At 46.7% G+C, this 18,137-nt stretch overlaps 5 protein-coding genes across 5 annotated transcripts; 3 read left to right on the top strand and 2 right to left on the bottom strand.

Annotated features, from left to right (window-relative positions):
- Positions 1-4,647: 4,647 nt before the first annotated feature.
- T069G_07729 (FAD binding domain-containing protein) lies at positions 4,648-6,580 on the top strand (the record flags this gene model as incomplete). Its single annotated transcript, XM_056174939.1, has 3 exons — positions 4,648-4,731; positions 4,817-6,079; positions 6,131-6,580. The coding sequence occupies 3 exons, from the start codon at positions 4,648-4,650 to the stop codon at positions 6,578-6,580; spliced, it is 1,797 nt and encodes a 598-aa protein (XP_056025888.1).
- A 287-nt stretch (positions 6,581-6,867) lies between these two features.
- Positions 6,868-8,188, bottom strand: T069G_07730 (uncharacterized protein; the record flags this gene model as incomplete). Its single annotated transcript, XM_056174940.1, has 5 exons — positions 6,868-7,312; positions 7,362-7,514; positions 7,566-7,857; positions 7,914-7,950; positions 8,003-8,188. 5 exons carry the CDS (start codon positions 8,186-8,188, stop codon positions 6,868-6,870), a joined length of 1,113 nt encoding a protein of 370 aa, XP_056025889.1.
- A 2,811-nt stretch (positions 8,189-10,999) lies between these two features.
- T069G_07731 (major facilitator superfamily domain-containing protein) lies at positions 11,000-12,699 on the top strand (the record flags this gene model as incomplete). The annotated part of the gene is made up of 6 exons (XM_056174941.1): positions 11,000-11,273; positions 11,330-11,361; positions 11,418-11,487; positions 11,535-11,939; positions 11,985-12,003; positions 12,060-12,699. The coding sequence occupies 6 exons, from the start codon at positions 11,000-11,002 to the stop codon at positions 12,697-12,699; spliced, it is 1,440 nt and encodes a 479-aa protein (XP_056025890.1).
- Positions 12,700-13,988: 1,289 nt separating this feature from the next.
- On the top strand, positions 13,989-15,467 carry T069G_07732 (FAD binding domain-containing protein; the record flags this gene model as incomplete). Its single annotated transcript, XM_056174942.1, has 3 exons — positions 13,989-14,136; positions 14,228-14,943; positions 15,006-15,467. The coding sequence occupies 3 exons, from the start codon at positions 13,989-13,991 to the stop codon at positions 15,465-15,467; spliced, it is 1,326 nt and encodes a 441-aa protein (XP_056025891.1).
- A 562-nt stretch (positions 15,468-16,029) lies between these two features.
- T069G_07733 (alpha/beta hydrolase family domain-containing protein) lies at positions 16,030-17,013 on the bottom strand (the record flags this gene model as incomplete). The annotated part of the gene is made up of 1 exon (XM_056174943.1): positions 16,030-17,013. One exon carries the CDS (start codon positions 17,011-17,013, stop codon positions 16,030-16,032), a length of 984 nt encoding a protein of 327 aa, XP_056025892.1.
- Positions 17,014-18,137: the final 1,124 nt, after the last annotated feature.

Here is an 18,137-nt window from a genome sequence, read left to right on the forward strand (position 1 = left end):
TCAACTCCGCCATAAATTCTAGGGCCTGCTACTTGAAGAATATTGGTACGTCTTCATGCAATTTGCTGTGAAGATGTGCTTTCTTCTGTTCTTCTTCCGGCTATCTGAAACGCAGCTATTTTTGCAATTTCTTTGGGCCATAATCGGATTCCATATGTTGTCGACGATAGCCATTTGGCTTCTTTATTCATTACAGTGCCGTCCTTTGAAGGCGTTCTATGCCCCAGAATTATATCCAGACGCCAAATGCCTGAATACTACCATGTTTGTACCATGACTGCTTGATACCAGGAGATTGAAGTTAACTCAAATTCAACAGAACATATTTCGTTCCTTATTCTCTCGTATGTAGGTCTGAAAGCTGCCTGCAGCTATCATATTGGTCAAGTCCAACGCAAATGATTGGCATACCATTTTGAAGAGATATAGCTGACAGAAATTGAACTACTAGAATTTGTTTGTTGATGTTTGCATACTATTTCTCCCGCTGCCGACAATTTGGACATTACAAATGTCTCTAAAAAGACGAGTCGCTGTACTTGTTGTACTGACAACGGGTGGCTCTGCCGTCCTCATTGGTGGTCTACGTGCAATTATTCTGATTGAGTTCTCAAAGTCACCCGATTTTACATACTCTTTGGGGAAAATGGTCATTATTAGCAGTGCTGAGATGTCCATTGGAATTATTGCCGCCAATATGCCCGCTCTGAAGGCTTTCTGGAGCTGCTGGCGACAAAATAAGTTGGGAGCTGGCAAAGCCACTGATCTCACTGGCAGCAACAGTGCTGCCGTCGACAACTCAAAAGCAGTTTATAAAGGTGCAATCGAAATGAATTCGAACGGAACGTCATCCAAAAATAATACGAAGATCAATAAGAGTTATACCGATGGTTTACTACCAACGGAAAGCGAGGAACAACTGTGCGATAATTGACGGGCCCTGCAAGGACAACTGTCTTTTCAATATTTTGGTCGTTACGAAACTTGCACAAAATCCTGTTCAGTAATACGTATTGATGAGACACGAAGCTTTAATATTGGCAAGCTAAACCAACCTCATGGAGACGGCAATGTTATCGTCGGGATTTGTCAAGGGTGGCAATCTATGTAGGACACCATAACAAGAAGCCAAAGACTGTAATTGCTACCGATTCACTAAAAGAAGCCGAAAAATGAGGTAGATGAAAATGATGCTTCATCGGCCAGCATTGTTACTCAGGCATATTTAGTAGCGCACGTGTGAGGTATTTGGTTGATCACATTGAATTGGGATTAAGTACCGTGAGCTCTAAAATTTCCACACCCAATTATGTTTGCAAATGAACCTTTTAAACCAACTTTCACCACATGATTTGGGATTCGAATAGATACATAATCATCAAGTAAGAAATATGAGTATTGCTATTTTCACCGTAGAATATTGCTATTTTCACCGTAGTACTCCATATCGCGAGTTAGATTTACCCCCTTAATCGCAATTACCACACCCGCACACCAGAATACAGTACAACACATGGGGAAGGAAGATCATCATCAATATATCTACGCCGATTCCTTCAAATATTACTTTTTCGGTCTTTCCAATTTAACGTAAACACTTCTCACCGACTGGCTAGTTTATCCAGCCCGCCTTCTTCGATCTGGGTGGCCGTAATGACTTCAATGACTTCCTCGCCCTTAGATTGGGTCTTGAGGTCGGTCTCGAAGGCCGCGGCAACTATCGAGGCCAGCGCTGTGTGATAGCTCTGACGATAGCGGCGGATCAACGGCATCATCGCCGGTGACGGAATCTATCGCGATATCGAACTCGTGATGTTGAAGGTCTTGTGTGATGTCGCAAAGTACATGGCGAGCCAGGGCGCCGCACTGTAATCAGGTGTGAATTGATGGGATCGGTGGTGTGTGCACATTAATTTCAGTACTGGCACGGACCACTACGGTGAAAATAGCAATATTCTACGGTGAAAATAGCAATACTCAGAAATATTAGCCTCTAAAAAGAGTTATCCAACAGCGCAGTACCCTGATGAAGATGGAATTACAGACAGTAGTTAATACTCCACGTGCTTGTACAGTCGAGTACTTATACAAAGCTCAATAAACTTAAAGCATCATAAATGGGGAAGCATAGAGTGAGGTAAGCGAGGTGGTTATTGCTTCTGTGAACTAACATTCGGGGGGTGATGTAGATATATATTGTATAGTCAACCGCAGCAAGTCTTCCGGTAGCCTATCTAAATCCTGAACTAAAAGGCTTGATGGCAGATTTTGGCGAGTAATAATCTCGCAGCATCAATACCACAAGCGTCGGCTGAGAAAGTCAAAATATGCCAGATACATAGCATTCTATAGTAGCGACCATAGCAGTCACCAAGTCAAAATTCCAAGAGGAGAATTGTGGCATAATTTTTACAAATTGTTGGACTGATAAAGCTGCCATGAGACGCGGCAAACCCCTTCCAGGACTGTTACACGTTTACAAAGCTATTATTAAATTTAAAAGAAAGAGATGTAACAAGAAATGTTCTTCGGCGTAGATTTCTCTTTGTCGTACAGGGTGATGTTTGTAAGTTCTCCGTACTCCGTTCTTAATACCCAACTGGTATCCCTTTGGTCAAATGAACACCAGTTATCTACCTGTCTGTGGTTATGCATAAATTACGTGCTGATACATAATTGGAGATAATCAACATTCTCAACGCCACAAAAGGTAAATATTTCTGCTGGCGTCTGGAAGCATATGAAGTGGCTATTGAAAACGCTCTTTTAGTACAAATCTACACTTGCATACCGCGTGTTGCTTTTCACTTTGCCCTCAATTGCACTCTTGTGTCTGGGTTCCTGCGTTTATTTGCAATGGATTCATCGTGGGCGTTATCCGAAAGCCCCCATTAATACGAATTTGACATATCATAGTCATACTACGAAGTACTCGTATTTTATGCCTAGAACATTGCAGTGACATAAATTTTCGTGGCTGCCTGTCCAACTTCCCAGTTTGGAGGCCTGTATTCCGTATGCCCTGGCGGACTTTTGCAAAATGCGACGCTGAACCAACAACATGAGCACCTTGGGTCGTATCCACTAACTAATACGGCAAAGGGCGCTCGTCCAAGAACACTAGCTCAAATTTGGGAGGGAAGCCCGAAACCGTCGTCGTTGTGTGTTGTTCTAGACAAATGAAGTTTCCTACTACGTGAACCCTTTTTGCTAATGCTGTTCTTGTGGCAGACATGTTTCCATTCATTCAAATTGGCCTTGCTACCAAAACTACTCATAATGAAGGATCTCATATTGATACCTCGGCGTGTTTGCCCTTCCGGTGTTACCGGCTCCTCCACAAATGCTGACATCTTTAGCGCAGTAGCTTACTTTTACGACTTCAAACCCCTCATAGCTTACTGTGGACCTAATTGAGGTTGCCATAATGGGAATAGTACTGGATCTACTCCGTAGGCAGGTTTGCATAACTGTGCCTACAGTAAGCCTGCATAACAGCGTCACAATTTTCCATTTATCAAGATTGCGTGGCCAGCAATGGTTATGGAATAAGCACAAAATCCAGACGTGATGGACAACGAGACTCGAGTGAACCATGTTTATGAATGATGTGGTGCTCTAAGGTCTATTTTAGGCAATTGGAAGTGAAAGTGGAATAACGGAGAACAACATACAGTGAAACGCCTTACGGGGAAATTGCAAAACCACAAGGACATGTGATTCTATGCCAGCCAAATTGAAGTGTAATTTATTATCACCCAGCAGTGAACGTACTTCCATTTATAACTCTGGTAATACTAGTTGCCAGTTTGATCGCCAAGGTACAATTCTTCTATTCCGTCTATTTGATCGTTTATCATGATCAATTCAGGCTTTGTGGATAGATATATCATATAATTTGACATTAAACTTTGACTCCATTTGCAGGTGCGTCACACGCTGTGGAATCTCTGCGTCTGAAGGGGGCTGACAGTGAAATTAATGTTATTCATAGACTAAGCATCAATAGATAAGATCCATGGTATGATTGAAACCATGTTGTAACCTAGATATTACCGCCGATGCCGCTGATCTTATCTGCCGTTGCTTAAAAAAATCGCAGAGCTGCTTCTTTTAGTATCTAGTCACGATGACTGTGGCCGTGGGACACCTACATTTTGAAGTAAAGTAGAGAATAACCAGGCAAAGAGAAATTATGAAAGATATTACATCGGCTGGATTACTGCAGCAGCATAGAAGAGTTTCAGGGTAGCACATCAAATGGCATAATGACTCACAACGCCTATCTTGTATGCTGCTTCTAGTTCTTGGATGAAGTTGGCTGTGAGATGACAAGTTTACCAGTAAGCATGCAGAGGGTCCTTGCGCGTGCGCAAACCAACATGCCGTGTATTATGCTCATAATAAATCAGTCGAGTAAGCAGTTTGCTTGATACTAGTGATACTGCATTGAACAGGGCATTAATTTTCTCATCCCAAATAAAAATCGAGTGCCACAAATGACAGCTATAGTATTAAGATGAGACAGGTATATATACTATTGAAGGATCTGCCGTTGCAGAGAGAATATTTAAAGTGGTGATTTTCAAGCCTTCATGATCCGCGCAATTATCAAACGTAGTATCTAGGCAGCTGCAATACACTAATATGGTGGTGAAAGCTATATATTTTGCCACTCTTGCTACGGTGCTAACAGGGTTGGTCCAAAATGTTGATGCAGCATGCAAATGTGTAGGTGACATGGCCCTTCGAAGCGTGCATTTCACAATCCACATATTGGAAACGAGACTTTTCTAATATGATGAAATCTACGTAGCTATACGGTGACCGCTGCTGGCCTTCCGACCAGGCATGGGCGTCACTGAACAATACAGTATCTGGAAATCTGATTAGAACCGTTCCAGTCGCAGCACCGTGCTACCCTGGGCCTCATCAAGATGCAGAGGCTTGCGCCTTCATTCAGGCAAACTTCCACGACTCAGCATTTCATGCAAAATTTCCAGGCGGCTATGATTTCCCACATGAGTGGTCATGCCATGTTCCGGGACGAAATTCTTCGACATGCTCTCTCGGGGACACTGCTGTATATAGCATTAATGCCACCACACCCGCCGCCATCAGCGCGGGGTTGAAGTTTGCTGCCAGGTATAACATTCGTGTTTCCGTCAAGCAGAGTGGTCATGACCTCCTCGGTCGTTCCAGCGGAAGAGGGGGTCTGCTGATATGGACTCACTATCTGCGAGATGATCCCACCAAGGCATTGGAATTTAACAAGACATATATTCCCACGGAATCATGCACCGATGTCCAATTAGGCGGTGATTTCTACTGGGGCGGTAGCGCCGCGCGCATTGGCGGAGGCTTCACCTGGGGAGATGTTTATCCAGCTGCTCACGATAATGGTGTTGTCGTCGTAGGCGGTACCTGTTCCACAGTTGGAATTATCGGTGGATATCTTCAAGGTGGTGGACATGGAGCAGCAATGCATGAATATGGCCTTGGATCTGACCAGGTCCTGGAATTTAACGTCGTTCTGGCCGATGGCTCAAAGGTCTTAGCCAGCCCATGCTCCAACCCAGACTTGTTCCAGGCTCTTCGTGGCGGAGGTCCCAGCACATACGGCATCGTCACGAGTGCAACAGTCCGCACATATCCAGAAACCCCCATGGTCGGGCTTATCTTGCAAATCATACCACAAGAGGGCACTGATGACTTGGATGCCTTTCTTGATGCTATCACTACCTGGTATCAACAAATACCCGCTCTTTTGGATGGTGGCGTGCAAGGTTACGCGGGATGGGCGGCATGGGATGGAAAGTCATCCCTGGGGCCACCGTCTCGTATGCTTCAGCAGGCCGCGGGTGTTTTCAACCAAACACTCGAAGAGGTTCAGAGAACAATGGAGCCAATCATGGAGAAGCTGGCAGTATTCAAATCCCGGGGAATTGATGTCTCAGTTGATTACCTGACTTTCCCCGACTACTATTCATACTTAACCGGACTGATGCATCATGACGCGGAGGTTGGTGGAGGTATCCTCATGTCTTCTCGCCTGTTCGGGGAGAAGCATTTAGCCAATGTAACGGCGGTACGGCAAATGGTCGAAGCAATTGCCGGTCTACCAGGACAGAATACATCGGCCGTTATTGACATGACTGGCGGTGGTGCCGCGACCAAAGATTTACCACTCTCAGGTGTCAACCCCGTGTTCCGCCGAGCGCTGATAATAAACATTGTCTCGCGCAACTGGGATAGCCTGACACCATATGTAGATATTGCGGCTGCTCAAAAGGATGTCACATACCACAAAGGCAAGGCCCAAGTAGCATTTGCCCCTGATACTGGTTCATATCTGAACGAAGGCAACTGGCTTGATCCTGACTATCTAACCAACCAGTTCGGGGCTATTTTACCTACCCTTGAGGCTGCGAAGAAGAATTACGACCCTACAGATCTCTTTTATTGCCCTACTTGCGTGGGTTCCCAGCATTGGAAGGAAGAGGAAGATGGTCACTTGTGTACGGTTAAGGGGAGCTGGTGGCCGTTCACTAGGCCTGTAGACTGGGCAGAAGAGTTGTAATTTGCCGTTCAATATCTGGACACCCTAAATTTATAGAGGATCTGGAGACTGAATAGTACATGTTCGTAAATATGCATATGAGGCAGCTGGATAATATACATGTGCGCGTGTAAGTGTGTGTTTAAAAAACAAAACCAAAGAAAGCTCTTCCACTGGAATACAAAATTTCAACTCGACATCTTCTAACTCGTTCAACGTAGGCAGTGAGTTGCTCTATTATGTAGGGAAAAAGAAAAAGATTTATATCATTCAACTCTCCTGAACCGCAGCATCGACACTAGTGACCATCATACTGTGTACTTGTTATCTGGATCAGCATCGTGCGGCCTTTCCTGAAATGTCATGTCGATGCTAACAGTCTTCTTGATGCCCATTATCCTTTCTTCGCTTCCTTCGCTCTTATAGTTTGTCTCCAAGTCGTCCATACCATCATCAAATTCACCACGCCTCTTCGAGCGGTTGGATTGACTGTTCCAATTGTTTGATCGAGCGCCTTCGCCGTGAACACCATCACTTAATTCGTACGAACGGTCATGCTTTGTAGAGCCAAACAGGAAGGGGATGAATCGAGCCAGCGGCATTCTCAGCGAAGGAGCGCAGGCACAAATCACGCCGACTGTGGCTTCCACTTGAGTCCAGATGACTGATGTTCCAGTTGCCCAGGTAAAGTCCAAGATAAAAGTGGCATTGAAGTTGAGACTAATTAGCCGTTCGATACTGGTGATGCATACACTGAGAGATGTATTAGAGATGCGAGACAAGAATTATCCGGAATACTCACAATGCTCCAAGAACGAAGACAGCGATGACACTGAGCTTTGCTCGACGATTCATCTGTAATTTTAAGATTACAGGAATTGGCAAGACGAGGACGACAACGTCCATGAGGGTGTTCCATCCTGATTGGCCGTACCAAAACGCTTTAATGTTGATACTGGTCCAATATTAGCCCTACATTATCACTAAAACGACCAAGACGACTGACCAATGTCCGGGTATAGTCTTGTCCCAAGAGAACTTAACCGGAGTGCACTGAAAGATTGTGGTAAAACTGAGGGCAATCAAGGCGCAACCTATCTGAATGATAAGTATCCAGCAGATAATTCGAAACTTTTTCTGCGGAAAGATGTCCAGGTATAAGAAGAGAAACGATAACTTTGTTATTGCGACGGTGTTCTTGACAAAGCACTGAAATATGAAGAAGTATAGCAACGAGTGGTATCGCTGTTCTGCGTTGAGATAGGGGGCGTGATGTCCAAAGCCCCAGTTCAAAATGGCTGAAAGCTTCAGTTAGCAGCAGAATATGATTGATACGGCATCAAACAGTCCTCACCAACTGTTATACAAGCTGTTTGAATGATGTTGAAAATCTGTTTATGAGTTAGCCGCATACAAAAGACATCTGTGCAAACAGCATATTACCAAGCAGATGACCACGCAAACATCGGCCTTGTTCAGTGCGCCGCCGCCGTTTTTGATGCACCGCCACCATACACGGAATCCAACAATAACCGTCGCAAGGACGAGTAGAGGTATATTCACGTAGATAAAAGTGTATCCATTTTTCGTGTCTGGGCCGTTGGGCACAGTGACTGGTGTTGCCGTCATAATATTGACTGGATGCGAGAACAATGAAAAGACAAAAGAATGATAATGTGATGAGAGGTCAGCGGTACCGATCTCAGGTATTGCTGCAGCCTATCATTCTGGTTCGCTGTTAGGCAAGGATTCGACGATTGAATCGCACTCGCAGTAATCAATCTGACAGAGCCCACTATCTATAAGGAATCGACGGTGTTGGACAGCGAGACATTGCTCTTCCGCTAAGCTCATCCTTGATCCTGGCTTCACTAGATGAGGTGGACCAAGCTTCGTCCGAATCCGTGGATGTCCCAGGCCCAAGGGGCGCCCTAGCATTGTCCCAAGATACAACTACTACTACGACAGCCTTGTTAGTGGCGGAGATCAGATGTAATCTAACTGAAAACGTGCGGTCAGCCATAAAATGGACAGGATGTTTAAGTCCCCAATGCGTGTGAAGCCGTAGACATCTAATGCAGAATCGTTCACTCTTACATTATGTCGCTGTCCGCAAAGCGATATCGTCACTCATGCAGTTGGAAGTATTAAAGCATGAGAAGCATATCGCTGATTGAACTTGTCCACAAATCGTATCTAACTTTGCTTGCAGCTGCAGCTGCTGATGTATCGACTCTGGCCCAACAACATGTTATACGAGGCAGCATGCTGTGATGTGCAGTGACTGCACTTGCAGACTGCTATTAATGCTAACATGGGATCTTGTAGGCACAACCCGCTGCCGGGTGTTATCCGGACCGGTGGCTGAAACATACCCCAGGGGGGGTGGGAGTGCGGTGTTCCTCCTGTCCATAGCCCTGGCTGTGGAAAAGGGGCTAAAGCATGGTGATATCTCAGCCAATTGTCTTACAGTGGCTTGAATGATCACTGACCGACATCTGACAGGTCTCGAACACTTCTTTATTGGCAATGGTGGCTGAAAAGCTGCAACCAATGTGTAACTCGTTCAGGTACCATTACGAAAGCTGGATTCAGCCGAGGAGACCCTGACAAGGTGAGCCAATATTGAGTACGAGTATGCACTGTGGTATAACTGCTGTTTTGGCCTTGAAAATAAAATACAATCACGTGTGTAGTCATTTCTCAGTTGAGAGATCATTGTTAAGATTACGGGAGCCAAAAGATCGGTGTCCACGAGCAAGAACCACTTGTAAAATGTGACAGGAACTGGGCTCTGTTCAATAAACTGTCACTACCAGTTGACAAGTCTATGCGTAGCAACAGGAATGTTGCAGTCTAATTACTTAATGTTTATGCCGTTTCATGCTGCTAATGTTGTATTGCAACAGCGGAACGCCGAAACTCCGTACATAATGAGTAACAGCCACGGTAAAAAATTGTGATTTATGACTAATTTTGTGCCTCAGAATCCTGAACGCTTTTGTGACTCTGGCTTGATATTATCTCGACAAGAGGTAGACTTGAGTCCAGTGGCAATCACAGGACAGGAAAAAGGTTTCAAGACGAGGGTGCTGCTTCAGCCAGAGCGCCTTAGCTAACGAATCCAAAATCCATTGCTACATGAGCTGAAGAATTAGTGGGATGAAAACATAAATAGAGCCTGAGCTTAACTTATAACGGCATAGAGGAGAGAAAATTTACCATGCAATACGACTCTACGGTATGTGTGTTGGTTGCAAGTGTAGAATTCTGAAGTCCGTCCCTTGCTAGTGTAGACGCGTGTCTGGACCAAACCGCCATGGATGCTTGCTGTATGCAGCACGCCCTTTTCGTCTTGCCCCCCCTGCGATCAAGAATCCTGTGCCGAATGGCCTGATCTCGAACACTTGTTATATTATGCTATCGCCTCTCCTGTTGATTATCACATTCAACAGAAAGGAATCTTACCAGGCATCTGCCTACGGGAGTCTATTTGAGCTCATTTCTGCCACGCGCTGTGGTTTACCAACATGTGTGTGGAGGCTTCTTTTCCACGTAATCCGGCATTTGGCCAACTCGTACGAGTTCGGAATACAGGCAAATCCTGAAAATGCCTCTCCAGTGACATAGCGTTACACAGGCTTCGTAATGATGCTAGTACGAGTACTACTGTACGGTAGGCGAGCTGTTACTACTATACCAAAACGTAATGCCTCCTCCGCACCCCGTTGGTCTCGGTAGATGAGAGGTACAAATAAGATGGTGTGTAGATATTTTGTCAGGCCCCACTCGGGGAAGCAAGGTGGCAGACCAAGATTTCGTGAAGAGGGGTCCTGTTCCAGGGTCCAGGTGACAGGGTCACGGCCGAGAGCCTGCGAGGACACTCCGTGATGGATGCCGCCGGCTTTGAGCTAGGGCCAGACCTTGAATCTTCGCAACATAAACTTCTTTTGTAGCGCTGCGGATTCCCCCACAACGCGCCAGGCAATTTCCTCCCGGCCGTGGTCTCGCACGGGCCGCGTCCACCGGGAATCCCATCCGTTTGTGATTCGACAGGGGCCCCTTGCCCCGGCCTAGTATCCCCATCCGCGACGCAAGCGTGACATTCTAGGCATTCTGTAGCTGAACCAACAACCAAAGATGTGGAGAGAAAGTGAGGTAATCCGCGATGAGTTTGCCGGCTTGGTCGCGTGGATGTGGATGAATCTGGCTCAGCACAGTGTGTGATCACTGGCTGGGGTTGGCCGAAATGGGCTTCTTGCAACGGCGGCTGTAGGAGAAGCTACTGGTACGAGGGGGGTTGGTATCAAAGGTCAAGTCTTCTTTAGGCAGCGCACATTCTGTTCTTCTTCGATTTGTTTTCTACAACTACACACCCTGTCAAGACGCGGCAGAAGTGTTCCCAACCATACGCAGCAGCAACACACACGGAACGCAATCATGGAATTAGACGCAGAGGTCGCAGCAGAAAAGCCTTTGGGCTTAGTCTCGATGTCACCCTCTGACACAACGACTGCGGATGCAGCAGAGTCCCTCTCCAATGCCGAGTATCGTAAGCTTATTTGGAAACTCGACGTGCATCTCCTGCCACCACTCTTTGTATTATGGTTCATCTCCTTGATCGACCGCGTCAACATTGGCACGGCGAGGATCCAGGGTCTTGAGAAGGACCTTGGGATGAATCCTTTGACCAACCAGTTCAACATTGCAACGGGTAAGTCTTGCGCCACAAAAGCCGGACATTGTTGTATCTAACTTGTGTTTACCTAGTTGTCGTTTTCATTGGCCTCATGCTGGCAGAGGTAGTCACGCCCAACCAACCAACATCAATTTATATCTTACTCACAAGCGATGACAGGTTCCGAGCAACTGGCTAGTCAAAAGATTCACACCGTCTACCGTGCTCTGTGGTGAATGCATAATTCTCGGTAAGTGACACAGTCGATCCGATTGACGAGGTGCTCATATCGGGTAGGGATCTTCACAATTGTTCAAGGCCTGCTCAAAAACTTTGGCGGTCTCGTTGCTATACGGCTTATCATTGGCATCTTAGAAGCGGGACTGATCCCTGGTTCCATCTTCTTGCTGTCAGCATACTACCCAAGATACGAGCTGCAATGGCGTGTGAGCATGCTCCATGTGGGCAATGCGCTCTCCAACGCCGTCGGTGGACTGTTGGCCTATGCTGTTGCCAGCATCCATTCATCAAATGGATGGCATGGATGGAGATGGATCTTCGTCATTGAGGGTTCGATCACAATTGCCCTCACGTTGTTCTGCTGGCCCTTTATGAACAACTGGCCAGCTACAGCGAAATGGCTCAAGCCGAGCGAGAAGGCCGTCTTGGAAGAACGCATTCGTCTCGACGGCATCATCGGCCGTATGGATGTGTTGGACCGCAAGGCTATCATCCGATGCCTCACAGATTGGAAGATTTATCTCAGGTAGAGTACTTCCGGAGCGGGCTGCATAACATAATTGTGCTAACATAAAGCTTTAGTGCTTTCATCATTGTAGGCGTCATCTCGAGCGTTTACTCATGCACTCTGTTTGCCCCAACGATCGTCTCAGTTCTCAAGCCTGGATCCTCTCCGAAGAAAATCCAGTCCCTGGTGATTCCAATCTTCGTTGCAGCGTCAGCCACCACCCTAGCGTGTGCATACATCTCAGACAAATTAAAACACCGCGCTGGCGTCGCCCTGGCAGGCTGTTTTATTGCAATCATTGGCTATATTATTATTCTCAACCAAGAGCACGTTTCGGTAAATGCACGATATGGAGCCTTGTATCTCATCGCTTCTGGTTCCTTCGCGGCCTTGCCTGGAGCTTGGATCCTGCTTTTGAACAACGTTTCGGGATCTTACAAGACAGCCTTTGCCATGGGTATGGAAATTGGTCTGGGCAACGGTGGCGGATTTGTTGCGTCGTTCTCTTTCCAATCCAAAGCAGCCCCTTTCTACTGGACAGGATTCAGGACTACCTTTTCCCTCATGTGCATGGCAATTGGACTAATCTGTGTTTATGTGGCTGGCCTCTGGTACGAGAATCGACAGAAGCGATTGGGGAAGCGAAACCACCTCCTGGAGGAAGAGGGTGATAATCTGGGAGACGCCCACCCCCATTTCATCTACACATACTAGAGCTGCAAACCGTTGGGATCAGTGCGAATGGGCTATTTGCCAGTAGGAAATGTTAGACGCCTTCTGAAATTGGTGCGATATTTTGTCATTGCTTTTCTAATTATAATCCCTTTTACTTCTCTATAGCGAACTCAGAATATATCAACCTTAGAGTGCGAATCAACAGAGGCCCTGCAACAGGTACCACAGTGTCCCCTCCCTTCACAACACTACGCAGGTAGGTACTCCTCAGCATAAGCGGCCAACCACTCTTGAATACGGCCAGTCCAGTGACCATAGGTAACTGTGCCATTTAGTGCATGGTCAGCCATGCTAGATGAGCATACAGGGGTCAGTTTGCCGATTCAACCCTTCTTTGATACGGATGCTACGGTGACAATACCAGGGAACAGATTATGCCAGCGTCCGCGGAGTATTATACGGAGATATCTTTCAAATGCCGCTGTGTCAGTGCACCCCAGTACGTCTCAATTCTTTCTGTGCTCCTTAATTCTTCATTTGGGTGGATAAGTCATTGTATATGGTTGCTTGTGCTACAAAGAGGCCTTGAGATGTCACGTTCTAATGAACGGGAGTAGCCGGATACGTGTAAACCATGTTGGAAGAGGGGAACCAGTTCAAATTTGGAAGTTTTTGCGATTCCTCTCAATGATGAATTAATGCCAGTCCCCCCTTTTTACCAAACCTCAGACCATATATCAGCAATGAAAAGTCTAGAAGCCTGGATTCGGTTCAATAATCCGGAAAAGGTTGATGCAGCATACTCAGAGGATGTGACAGGGATCATGTGCCTGTTACCGGCCGAACGGCTCAGCGTAAGATCAACCAAATGCATCAAAATCTCAATCTAGGCACCAATACTGAGCACAGTGCATGGTGAGCAAAGTAATACTGCTGGCAAGAGCGCATTGTGGTAGGGGTTCTCAGGCGAGGCTTCTGGGCATGTTATGCAGGGGTACATATAACAGAGGTTTCTACTCCGTAGCATTCCGTGAATGGATATCACACCCGGGCTCGTGCCCCGCCTCATGAACCACTGCACGCTAGTATCGTGCAATTCATTGTGACCGGGACAAAGCGTGTACTTCCCCGAAGGATTGTTAGCCGTAGATAAGACGAGGCCTAGTTCCAAGGTTACACTCAGCTAGTTTTCTCACACTTTGGAAACGCCGCTACCTGTCTACTAGAACTCCGGCTCACGACTTTACGGCTTACCTCATTGGCAGCATATCAAGGATATCTGTTTCATTTAGCCACGGTTGTGCTGTTCAGCGTTATTGCAAGAGAAAATGGGTTCCGTACAAGATCGAGAGCCTATTGACATAGCAATCGTCGGTGGAGGGATTGGTGGGCTCTCTTTAGCTATTGGCTTGCAACAACATGGCCATATCAGAATCAAATTCTATGAGGCTGCCTCTAAGTTCTCCGAGATTGGGGGTGAGTACCAGCCCTGTACCGTGAAAGAGACTTGATGATTGGATTACGGTACTTCTTACGTGTATTAATGACGGTCACTGAAACATGGCAGCCGGCGTTTTCTTTGGTGCCAATTCTATTCGGGCTATGAGCCTTATACATCCGACTGTCGGAGAGGCGTACGCTAGAATATCGACGAGCGTAGGCTGGGAGTCAAAGAAAGATACATACTTTGATTTTATACTGGCACACGAGCTTCATGGCCTACCTACCGGGACCCACATCATATCTCCCAAACTCTCGGCGACAGAGCGCCACAGCACGGCTCACCGTGCCCATTTTGTGGACGAGCTCATCAAACTTGTGCCTGGAAGCATGGCCGAGTTTGGCAAGAGGTTGACAGACCTTTCACGGGATGAGAATAGAGGCAAAACTGTACTCAAATTTGCCGATGGCACTACCGCAGAAGCGGACGCGGTTATTGGGTGCGATGGCATTCGGTCCGTATGCAGGGAGTTCGTGTTGGGAAAAGGCAATCCCCTCTCCCAGCCAGTGTTCACAGGGAAGCATGCCTATCGCGGGCTGATACCGATGGATAAAGCCATTGCTGCCATAGGAGAAGAGAAGGCCCAGAACCGCTTCATGTTTATTGGCAAAGGGGGCCATGTGCTCACTTTCCCCGTCGCTAATGGCGATGTAATGAACGTCGTTGCATTCAGCACTACCAAGAGTGGAGTTTGGGAGGGCGAATGGGTTAAGCGAATGGAACGAAAAGATTTAGCAGCCGACTTTGGGGGCTTTGGAGAGGAATGCCAAAAGATATTCTCGGTATGCTTCGCCAATAAAGCAGTGACTAAAAGTGAAGTTCAGTGTACTGACTTGGAATTTAGCTTATGGAGAGCACCGACCACTGGGGCATCTTCGATCTTTCCCCCGATTTCCCAACGTACTCGTCCCAAGATCTCCGCCTCCTGCTCCTGGGCGACAGCGCACACGCATGTGCTCCTCACCAAGGGGCCGGTGCCGGCCAAGCACTGGAAGACGCGTATATCCTCTCTCACGTCCTCGGCGAGTGTCGCTCGTCATCTGATCTCCTCGCCGCATTCAAGGCTTACGAGAGTGTGCGTATGCCACGGGCCAAATTTGTCCAGATCCATGGACGTCGACAGGGAGAACTCTTGGATCTGCAGAGACCTGATATAGGGGACGATCTTGAGAAACTAAAGGCTGTTATTGACGTCCCAATCAGAGAGATTTGGAACTGTGATTTGGGTGCAGAGTTGGAGAAGGCATTGACGGCGATGAAGGCAGAGTTGAACAAGGAAGGATCAGAGAAGCGAACAGTTGTATGAGCAACAATTGATCAACAACATCCCGTATGAATTTACCGAATGGACAGAGGAGAAAGATTCTCTAAACTCTCAGCTGTGAAGACTCACCAATGAGCCAAAAGAATGCAAACATCCCCCGCGGATTGTAATATTATTTAACCCGCAATACCATCTCTCCTCTTCTTTATGCATCTCAAATGGCTCTCTTACCATTTTACCATTTCTGACGCTACACTAGTCTCTCACTTCTAGCTTTCTTGCAATTTGGTGGGCCTCTTTCATGCGTCGCTGTCATTGAACCCAACCTTAAAGCACCACTTTCATCTTGGAAGCAGAGGCAAACAATAGATTGAGCCTCCAAAACCTTGCTGTAAAAGTTAATTTCTACCTGTGTCTAACCGTGTACCCATTTGGGGTTAAATTCACAACGTGAGTTATGGGGGTTGCGAACGGAAGATGTGGCGGTTTCCAAGATTCCGTAGTCAGTATCGCAACACACAAGGCTTTTTTTACAACTTCCCCAATCGCTCACTAACAGCAAACAGTGGTCTATTAGATAGAGGATATGGACTTGCTACATAGCTTACTCAAGCGTTTTCCAGAACTCCTCAATTAACTTGGCGACCTCTGGAACCTTTTCTCGTATAACAGCATGTCCAGCTTGTGGTACGACCACATAATCCTTCATCCCAACGTCGAGCAAATCCTTTCCGCTAACTATATCGTCCAACTCTCCAAGAATACAGAAAGTTTTGATACCTGTGCTCGCTGCTTTCAGAAATTCGTCGTCATTGTCTAAAACCCCGCCATCTCTGAATATGGCTACTACACTCGCTACGTGACCCTCATGGTTCTTCATTTGCCAGTCTCTGACTGCCTCAGCGACCACCTCACCTTTGGCAACTCTCTCTTTCCAGTCGGCCGGGACAACTAGGTCTCCGCCCTCTAGGAGTTGCAGAATCCACTGTTTCGCCTGCTCTTCTATACCTTCACCGCCACGCAAGTAGCTTCTGTGTAATTCTTCAAACTCTCCTTGCCGGATGAAACCTGCAGGTGCAACAAGAGCCATGGAAGCCACACGCTCTGGCTTTGCTGCCGCAAAACTTGCAGTTGCTGATGCGCCAAATGAGAAGCCAACTAAATGAGCGTTGTCCCATCCGAGGTGCACCATTACAGATTCCAGTAGACTGTGGAATAGAGCTGCATCGTGGGCTACTAGTGGGGTGTCTGTGAGCCCATGGCCCCAGAGGTCAACAAGTACGCATTTGGCAAATGGAAAACGTGCAGAGAGAGCGCTTGCTAGTGGTTGCAAGCCAATTGCAGAGGTCTGGATGCCATGCACAAAGAGGACGCGGGATATCGCATTTGTGGCATCTGCGGGCGAGGAGGACGAGGGTGGCAGCTCATAGATTGCGGCTCTTCCATTCGGTGTTTGCAGAAATGATGCTTGAGGCATTAAACTGCCAAATGTTGCAATGAAGGCGCTTTCAGATGGTGCAGATATGGATCGCCTCTTGTCAGGCGGCGCAGCACCGGGACGCGGTAATACTAATAAAGGAGTTGACATGTCTATATGGATCTGGTGGTAGCCGCGTGGAGTTGATAGAATGTGAAAATCTAGACGTTGGGTGTAGAGGAGCAACTAACGGGACGTCTTGAGGGATAATGAAATATTTACTCAAATAGCGATTTCTGGCCAAAGCAAAAAAGACGCTTAGCAATGGAGCATCGTGCATAGTAGATGAACTTACGTAAAATTCGTTACAACTAAGTTTACACTTATGGAACTATAGGTAGTGTTTAGATCACAAATTTCGTCCGTACGATGGTAGCTTATTGCATTATCCCATAAAGAAATGAGCGGCCTTACACGGAGGTTTGAGTGGGGGAGCAAGAGGAATTAGGGAAGCGAAAAGAAAAAATATAAAAAAGAGCCAAGTGCAGGAAGCCCGGCAAAGTAACGTCAATTTTTAACGGGTCTATTTATTATTATCTATGAACCAACAATTAAAGATATAGTCTGCTGATGAACTTAGCATTTTGCTTATCGACAAACCATCTGCTCAGGTCCAGTGACAGCCAGAGGGCATTGTTTGCTAATCGCAGCATATGCGTGTCTGCAACGCGGTCTTGGGTAATGATCTTTCCATCTTCCCTCGATGCTAGATCAATTCTAACAGAAAGTCAGTGGCGAACGAACTTGCCAATGCCGGAACCCAGAATGATACAAATGATAATATAGCCATTGAAGTACATGGCAAGAAGCATGATTACATAGGCTGCTCCAAAGGTAATAATAGCATGAATGATCGCTCGTAGTAGCTGCTGCAGTGGAGTAGCGCGGAACAGAATTGCTTGAGAAGAGGTGGCTGATTCCCGAGCCTCTCTAACCACAAGATCACTGGCCACAGCAGCTTGCCGGCGCCACTGTCGAACCTTACTCGGGCCCGGGGTCAATATGCATATATCTAACTTATATCTAGTTCAATGATGACTTAACTCTAAAGCATACATTACTCTCAAATTATGCTCATGAAGCTGTCTAAAACCGCAATAATTCGTTGCATCTGATCAAAACGATGTTGATCGTAATGTCTAGAATACATACTGCGCTGGATGCTCGGCACATCCAGAATCTCAGTGATGCAACGCACCTCCGAGCAACATTGGGGTATGTAGATCGCGCAGTGC

Source organism: Trichoderma breve, chromosome 5 (assembly GCF_028502605.1).
Source record: "Trichoderma breve strain T069 chromosome 5, whole genome shotgun sequence".
Taxonomy (NCBI): Eukaryota; Fungi; Ascomycota; class Sordariomycetes; order Hypocreales; family Hypocreaceae; genus Trichoderma; species Trichoderma breve.